General features: G+C 38.9%; 1 protein-coding gene across 4 annotated transcripts; it reads right to left on the reverse strand.

The window, feature by feature from the left end:
* LOC141802024 (uncharacterized) lies at nt 1-6,275 on the reverse strand. Of its 4 annotated transcripts, none has more exons than XM_074685414.1 (8): nt 6,191-6,275; nt 5,178-5,432; nt 4,752-4,960; nt 2,570-2,830; nt 2,352-2,486; nt 660-761; nt 542-570; nt 1-427 (listed from the first exon to the last, which is right to left on the reverse strand). In XM_074685414.1, exons 2-8 carry the CDS (start codon nt 5,297-5,299, stop codon nt 377-379), a joined length of 909 nt encoding a protein of 302 aa, XP_074541515.1. In that variant the 5' UTR covers nt 5,300-5,432; nt 6,191-6,275; the 3' UTR covers nt 1-376. The 4 variants fall into 4 exon arrangements, with proteins under 4 accessions (XP_074541515.1, XP_074541514.1, XP_074541512.1 ...); XM_074685413.1 differs by having other exon boundaries at nt 4,752-5,075; XM_074685411.1 differs by having other exon boundaries at nt 4,752-5,078.
* Nucleotides 6,276-9,245: the final 2,970 nt, after the last annotated feature.

The raw sequence follows: 9,245 nt of genomic DNA on the forward strand, positions 1-9,245 counted from the left end.
AATCATTTGTCCTGTGAGTGGATGTTGATGATATCTTGCGCAGTAGGGCACAGGCCGTCTGTACTCCACATGACACAGACCAACTGTCTGTGTTTGCATGGCACTAACCATGTCCTAACCCTAACCCATCAACACATCTCAATTATTGACCAAACTCTTTAAACACACTGTGAAAATCATCAGGTGTATGAGTCCATGTCATGTGGAGCACAGACAAAGACAATGAATATACATCTCATTGATCTACAAAATTTTACATTCATTGGAAAAAATACTTTGCAACCATTTGAGTTAAATTCTCACTAGAATCATTTCTCTGCTGAGTGGATGTTGGTGAGGAAGATGTTGTCCAGTGAAGTCTGGATGAAGCTGACGTCTATTCAACATTTTCATAGTGCACTGTGTCGTCACGTCGATTGTAACGCACCTGTTAAAAAAAAACAACAGCAGAGCTCAGAAAGGAGAAACAAAGGTTGAAATTTTCAGACACTTTAGAATTCATACTCGTGGTGGACTTGAGGTTTTTACGTCAAACTCTCACCTTGATTTCTCCTGGAGGTCTCTGGTTCCCTGAAAATAAAGCACAGAGAAACATTTCAGCTCCAAACAGCAGGTTTCTGAAAATCAGTCTGAACTCATGTTGGTCTGAATGTTCTCACCTCCAGCTCTGAAGAGAAGAACAGTGAGCAGAGAGACCAGGACCAGTTCAGACACACGCAGAGCCAACATGAAGAAGTCCAGACCAGAACAACACCTACAATCTGTCAGGATCAGAGACGGAATTATCCTTAAGTTGGGACTTATTTCTTCTCCTTGGGTTTACCTTGACCTGGACTGACATTAAACAAACCCAATATTTGCAGTAAATCTAGAGAAAACTGTAGTCTGAAATTAACACAACTACTTGATCGCTATTACATGTTTTGCGGGCGCTGGCTTTCTCCAGAGGAATAACCAGTAACTGAATAAAATACTGTAACAAAATACTGGCAACCCTGTCGGCAGTATTAAACTGTTATTTTATAGCAAAGTAAGTATTGTTGTGAAGACATTTTGTTACCATAAGTTAGGGGGGACCACAGTGGGTATGAGACCCTGCTCTACATGAATATCTTGCGTGGTATGGCAGAGGCTGTCTGTACTCCACATCACACAGATCAGCTGTCTGTGCTCAGCATGGCACTGACCAGGTTTCTGCCCTAATTCTAACCCATCAACACATCTCATTTATTAACTGAGAAAATCATCAGGTACATGGGTCTGTGCCATGTGGAGCACAGACAGCCGGCCCATGCCATGCAAGGCACAGGCTGTCTGTGACCACGCAACATATTATGCATCCCCTCCTCACTCACAGTTACAAAAAGCTGCCACAACAAAAATTACTTTGCTGTAAAATAACAGGGCTGCACGATGGCGCAACTGCAAGCGCTGCAGCCTCACAGCAAGAAGGTCACCGGTTCAATTCCCAGCCTGGCCAGTGGGCCTTTCTGTGTGGAGTTTGCATGTTCTCCCTGTGCATGCATGGGTTCTCTCTGGGTACTTCGGCTTCCTCCCACAGTCCAAAAACACGCTCATCAGGTTAAATCAGCCCTCTAAATTGTCTGTAGGTGTGAGTGTGTGCGTAAATAGTTGTCTGTCTCTGTGTCAGCCCTGTGATTGGCCCCGCCTCTCACCCAATGACAACTGGGATCGGCACCAGCCACCATATAGATGGATGAATGTAAAATAACAGTAAAGTACTGGCAGCAGGTTTGCTAGCACTTTTACTGTTATTTTAAAGTGATATCTTACAGTGCTGTATTAAAACATTACAGGATTTTACCGAGTAAAGTTCCTTGTAAATTTACAGTTGTTTGTTCCAGTTTAGTGACAGTCTCTAAAGTCTCTACAGTCTCTACAACTTTTGACCAAGCAATAAAGTTTGAGGATTCATGCTCCTTTGAGAGTGAACCATAACAACAAAAAAATAAACCTTTTTAATGAAACATCATCAGGTTAAAGGGAAAAAAAAGAATCCATATGACACAAAAACCAAACTTACACTTGATATTTTAGCAAAGAAAAAAGGAAAAAAAAAAAGTTTTTTTTTGCCTAAAAATCTTAATCTAAGACTGGAACACTATCCTTTTTCATAATCTCTACATCAGAGTTGTGTTTGTGTACAATTCAGTATAAGACACAGTTAAGCTAAAAAAATAATTTAAGCAAAATAACACAGAAGAGACAGAAAAGACAGATGAGACTAAAGAGACGTAAAGTAAAGAAGTTGACGCAAAAAAAACATGTATTCATGTTGTAAAAGTTGTGTTTAAGCTTCAGCCAGTAAAAGAAAAGTGTAACATCTGTACCTCTTGCGTCTGAAGCCTCCGACAATTCAGACGTTAGCATGGTCTCTGCTGTTGCTCTGTTTTCAGCTGATCCTGGAGTTGTTGTTTTTGGTAATTCTGCTCTTGGTGTTGATTTTCTTTCATCTCCATCCCCACCTTGATAAACAAAAACAACATAAAAAAAAACCTTAAAACTAAAAAAACAAACAGTGACTTAAAACAGATGACGATGTTTTCACCTGAGGGCTGAAGTCTGAGGGGAAACAGCTGCTTGTTGTTTTCTTCCGTCACTTCACACTGCAGGGAGTTGTTTCTTGATTGGTAGATGAGCTGATTGGTCTGAAAGGTCACGTCCGAGTGGCAGAGGCACTGTGAAACTGTTCGGGCTTGTCTGTCCACATCTTTACCCTCATGCAGCCACTTCACGCTGAGTGTGTGATGTTCATGGATCAACAGAGAGCAGCGTACGATTACCTCATCACCGCGTTTTTGTTCTGACACTGAAAGACCAACATATTTTTGTGGAACATGTCAGCCACACTCCCACTCACAGATGTGCAGGTGATCAGACTCAATTAGCATTTTAGGATTAGACATGATGACCTGCAAACACTCCAGATTTAAGAGGGAGACTAAAACCTTTGAAATCAAAAAGGAACTTGAAGTAGTTTTTCATCCACATCTGTTCATTTGATCAATGAGTCTACAGTTTGGGGTCATATGTGGAAAAACAGCAGGATCATGAAAAGCCTATAAATGAATTCTCTTTTTCAGTAAAAAGATGTAGGGAAAAAGATAAGGGCCATACTTAAAAAAAAAGGAGAAAAAAAGAGCCCCCCCCCCCTTTTTTTCTGAGATTAAAGTCAGAATTCTAAATTTTTTCTCAGACAAAAACTCAGAATACTTAGATTAAAATCAGAATTCTGATTTTATGATCTCAGAATTCCGAACTCGATCTCAAAAAGTCAAAAGTCAGAATTTTGAGACTGGAGTTTGAAATTTGACCTTGATCTCAGAATTCTGACTTTTTAATCTCAGAATTTTGACTTTATTCTTAGAATTAAGACTTTATAATCCCAGAATTCTGAGGCAAAAATCTGAATTTAGAGACTCCAGACTAAATTTTGAATTAAACCTTAAAATTTTGAACTCTGAACTTTATTATTTCAGAATTTTGAGCTTGATCCCAGAATTCTGAGGCAAAAGCCAGAATTTTGAGATTACAGTCTGAATTTTGACCCTAATCCCAAAATTCTGATTCTTTCATCTCAGAATTTTGACTTGAATATTAGAATTCTTACTTTGTTATTTCAGGATTTTGACCTAAAAATAAGCTTATCCACTTTAATCTCAGCATTTTGACTTAGATCTCATAATTTGACTTAAATCTCAAAATTCTGATTTTAATCTCAGAAATCTGACTTCAGAGTTATAGAATTCGGGGCAGAAGGTCAGAATTTTTAGAATAAAGCAAAAATTCTGAGAATACAGGTGAAGTTATGAGATTAAAAACAGAAAAATTGACTTTCATCTCAAAAAACTGATTTTTACCTTAAAAACTCTGAGATTAAAATCAGAATTCTGAGATTACAAAGTCAAATCTGATTTAAATTTTAGAATTCTGACTTGACTTTGACCCTAATCTTAAGGTTCTGATTTCAAAATTTCTGAATTCTGATCTTAATCCCAGAATTCTGGGGCAAAAATTAGAATTTTGAGATTCCAAATTTTGAATTCAATCTCAGAATTTTGACTTTAATCTCAAAAATCTGACTTTGATTTAAAAAATCTGGCTTCTTAATCGTAGAACTCTGAGTACACAGTCAGAATTTTGAGATTAAAGTCAGAATTCTGACTTTAACCTTAGAGTTCTGACTTGACTTTGACTTTAATCTCAGAATAATAAACTCTTAATCCCAGAATTCTGAGGCAAAATCAGAATTTTTAGATAAAGAACAGAATTTTGATTTTGATCACAGAATTCTGACTTTGACTTAATATTCTGACTTTATAATCTCAGAATTTTAAGGCCAGAATTAAAATTTTGAGATAAGAGACTGAGTTTTGACCTTAATCCCAGGATTGTGACTTTTTTATCTCAGAAATTTCATTTGAATATCAGACTTCTGAATTTAATCTTGAAAGTCTGACTTTAATCTCAGAGATCTGACTTCATAATCCCACAATTCGGAGGGATAAATCAGAATTCTGATTTTGTAGTCTGAGAAAAAAAATGGGTTTCTTTGTTTTTTGTCCAGTGGCCCTTATCCTTTTGCATAAACATTGCAGGAAGAGATTACCATGAAAAATAAACAGAATTCACATATTACGGCCATCAAGTTATCCCTTAATTCCTGATTCTTTATTCTTGTCAAGTTATGAGACACTCTGAGCTGAAAACACGGTGACTGAAATACTCACTGGAAAGCAGAGACAAGTAAGCATTGGCACTGGGCTCTCCTGGTTTTCCTCCTGGGGGGTACTGCTGACAGCTGTAATGACCCACGTTGTACCATGTGATCTTCTTTAAAAGCAGGGAACAGTTTTCTGTAACACTCAGCGTGTTTGGCTCAGCTCTGGTGCTGATTTGCCCGTGTGTAACCAGCTTCTCTTCTGGGGACCCTGTGTGCCTGAAAGTCCAGGTGGTTTGGTCACAGTTGTGTTGATTTTTGATCACATTTCCACAAGACAAAATGGCGTTATCTCCGACTCTGGCAGTGTGATAGAGCGTTTTAATTTCAGCTGCTGCTGACAGTTAAAAAAGGAAAAGACGGCAAACATAGGTCAAGGACATGAAGTTATTCTGTTTTGCACATTTTTGAATGAACATAACTGAAAGTATCTTACCTACAAAGTGAAGCAGTGCTGTTAGAAATAAAAGCATCTGAATCCATTTGAACACCATGATCCTGATTCTCTGACTCTTCTTCTGTTTTCGTGTTCACAGCTGTTGCCGTGTCTGATACCATCCTTTCTCAGACAGATGCTGAACCCACTTCCCTCTTTCACCGTGACGTCACTTCCAAAGAGTGAGCTTAGTCCAAGCTTCAACTCTCCACTTCTAAGAGCTTTTTCAAAAGATCCTGTGAGATTTAAATCTCTCTGATAGAAGAAAAGTGACATTTTAATTCTTTTTTGGGTGTTGTTTTTTAAAATGGTCAAAATTTATCATGACCTTTAGCCACGCTGTGATGATGAAAGGATGGTATAGTGCTCTAAAACCTGTTGTTTCCTCACAACTGGTTTTTCTTGAGACCTAAAGAGGAAGTCTTTAGTGAGGATGTGGGTACAACAGCAGCAGCTGGGCTCTGATGAAAAGTCCCTTTGAACCACTTGAAGGTTTTGGGTCAGACAGACTTGTTGCAGCAAACACTTGTGACCTGTTTAGGTCTCTACCCGCTACCTTGACCTCATTGAGCCGTGCGATTACTTCATTTCACTCTTGACAGCAGGGTTATGGGGCGCTGATTGTAAAGTTGCACACACTGCACATAACAACATTTCTCCAAATTTAGCTCTGAAACATCCTTTTTTCAGTTAAACAAATTTGAGAAATATTATACATAAATGTTGAATGTTATTTATAAATGTAATTAATGAATTTCCTGAATCTAAATATATCACTACGTTTCTACACATTTCGGCTGTGTCTGAAATCACCCCCTATTCACTAAACAGTGCACTGTATAGTGAATACGGAGTAATGTCAGACACGGCCTACGGTGTTAGCAATGCTAACTATATGAGCAATATATACCATCAAGTATTGCAGTTTAAAGATAAGAAATGACTGTTTACATGATTAATAATCACTGATAACATGAAACAACATTAAAAGCTGTCAGAGAATGACACTTAACTGTCTGTTTAACTCTCGGACGAGCGGGTCTCACACCTTCGAGCAGAGAAACAAACAACACGGACGTTAGCCGCTTAACCGTCACTCGCGAGTGATGCATTCACTGGACCTTGGAATTCTCAAACACAGCATAAGTCGCTTCGCAAATATTCGGTTTATTTGTTCAAAAATAACGGGTAATAAATGTTTCTTTTAATATTTGGCTGTTGCAGAAAATACACTGTATTATATTAGTTATTACTGAAATAAATACCGTTTTGCAGTGTTTCAGAAAAATGATCAGTGTAAATTCCCAGCTGTCCGTGAACGACGCAAGAGTAATCCAAGTGATCTTGAGCCACTCACACCAAACCATATCCTCCTCATGAAATCTGGAGAAGTCTGAAGAGACATCTCTCCAGCAGGTTGACGAGCCATCACTGCTCTGTTTTTGGCTGTAAACAGCCACATAGTTCCATGCACAAGCTTCCCATCTCAGAAGAAGACAAGACTAAGTATCTAGAGTTCATTTATCAAGGAAATGTTCCAGCTACACTCAGTAAAACTGTGCATGTGTGTGCTAGTCACTTCACGGCCGACTGCTTTTACAACTTTGGACAGTCCAACAGAGGGCTAGCAAATAGACTGGTCCTGAATCCAGGCGCATTACCAACCATCCACCAACAAACCTGGGACCCTGGAAATTTGAGTATTTTAAATGCTGTGTGCTGTGGAGCAGATGGAAGAGCTTTTTCTCAGTGTCCCCCCTGTCTCTGTGTTAGCTTCAGGATGCTAACTTTAGCTGCTGTTAGCCTGTTGTTTTAGCCTGTAATGTTACGGTAAACGAGCTTCGCTGTTTTCTAAACATTGTGCACTAGGAGCTCGTGGCGCCGCTCTCAGTGACGCTGAAGAGCGGGGCGGTATCAGCGGTGGCTCATTTACATATGATGGTCACGCCCACTAAATCAGAGCGTTCTGAACAGAGGGGCTATGAGGGCCAAAACATTTTACTACCATTTCATGAAGACATCAATGATCCATATTAAACTGCAGAAAAGGAGCAGAATATGGGACCTTTAAAGTCTGCATCAAACTAGTTTTATGACTTCCTTAAAGATTTTAAAACAAGTAGAAAAGATATACTCAAACCACTTATTCTTGATATTTCAACAGTTTATTTTGTGTTTTCTAAAACAGAAAGGATTTACGGTGCAAAAACGAAGACCTTCCTTCTAACTTTGCATGGACGTGAGAAAAAGCTCAGATTACATGATGCCCCGAGGAGCTCTTGGCACTCACTGACAGTCTTTCTTAAGAAATGAAGAGGAAGTATGTCGTGAGAATGTGGGGACATTAGCAGCAGCAGAGTTTTGCTAAGAAACCACTGAAACCACCTGATATCTAGTGGAAAGTCAACTTGTTGCTTCACACATTCAAACAGCGATAAGCGTCTTTCCTGAGCTGTTTGTCTGATAAACAGGTGAACAGGTGGCTGTAATCTGAAGTGAGATTGGAGGTGTTCGTCATTCGGTCAGATTGTTAAAGAGATAAATTGGGGCTGATGATGATGATGAAGTGTTGGTCAACTCTCTCATGGTTTCAAGTTTTCATAGTTAACCGCATCAACTCGTTCATGATCGTCAATCTGTAAAAATAAAAAATGAAACAACTTTAGAAGCATGCTTTCGTGGACAAAGTGTATTATTCTATTATTTATTTTCAACCTTCTGTGTTTTATTCTCTGCAAGATGGGAACAACTTTAGTTATTTCTCAAAGCGAAAACACATTTTTATATAAGTATGAAAAAGGTTGATGCTCTCACCTTTCATTTTTGTCCAGATGTTGACGGTCACAACGCTTATTATAAGCGCTGATATACCCCCAGATATAATGATGTATCTCCATCTGGCTGCAAAACAGAAAAAAAAAGATTTATCCATAAAAACAAACAAACCAAAAATGTATCTTCTAAATCTAACCATGCAATGATGCACAGTTTGACAGTTTAAAGGAAGGGTCTGCAGAATTTTCCAGAAATAATCCTACTCAGTTGTCTCCTATAGGCCTCTTTACATGTGTGTCAGTGTCTGTGTCTGCCTTAAACCCTCTCCTCAGCCTGTATGTTGATGTTTTGGCTGTGTGGGGACGTTTCTGGGTGGGGAGTAGGCATGGTTTCCTCAGCCAATCACAGCACACCCAGTGCACAAGTGGCTTTGTGTGTTGATAATAGCTATTGGAAGGAGCTATTCTGAGTGGCTTTGATAGCGGACGTAGCACAGAGGAAGAAAAACACAACCAAAGTGAGATGAAACGGCAAACATATAAAGCTTTTTCCTAAACGACATGAGTTAGCTTTCCGCTAACCAGGTATGTGTCAGATACCTGTGATTAGCTTGTGCTAACATGCCAAATCAGGTGCATGACTTTCAAGTTTCACGTAGAAACACAATGCTACAGGTGGTTGCTGGGCTATTGAATGTGTTCACTTAGCCACAGTGGGAGGCTGTGAGTGTGTGCTACTGCTGGCACTGAGCCAAGGAGGAGGAGCCAAGTTTCAATTTGAGTTTACTGACAAGTAACAAAAAAACCTGCAGACACTACCTTTAATGTTGGTGAGATGAAAACTGAATTGTGATATCCTCTTAATCTCAACATTCACCAAGTAAAGAGGCTCAGAAATACTAAATCACTTATTAAAAAGACACCACCTACCAAAAATTGAGAACACAGAAAACATTGTCAGCTCATGATGTGAGAGAAGAAGCTTAAAAAAAATTATACACAAGCCTTGAGGAATCCATATTAAGTCGTTACCTGCTTTTACGCTGCTCTCGGTGGTCATTGTTGACTCTGTGATTTCCTTAGTTGCTGTTTTTGTTTGGTTTGTAGTTTTTACTGGTTCTTCTGTCACATTTCTCACGACCTCACCTGAAACAGATGAAGACAAACCAACGGTAAGATACCAAAGTTTTTCATAGGGGTTGACCAGTTCTTGGCCTGAGATAAAAATCTGTATCATATTTTCTTTTTTACAAAATCGTTGACTAAAGTGTTCTTCTTTGACTTTCTATCTGGG

This window comes from Halichoeres trimaculatus, unplaced genomic scaffold (genome assembly GCF_033239565.1).
Source record: "Halichoeres trimaculatus isolate MK-OKI-2021-1 unplaced genomic scaffold, fHalTri1.1 fHalTri1_scaffold_13, whole genome shotgun sequence".
Taxonomy (NCBI): domain Eukaryota; kingdom Metazoa; phylum Chordata; class Actinopteri; order Labriformes; family Labridae; genus Halichoeres; species Halichoeres trimaculatus.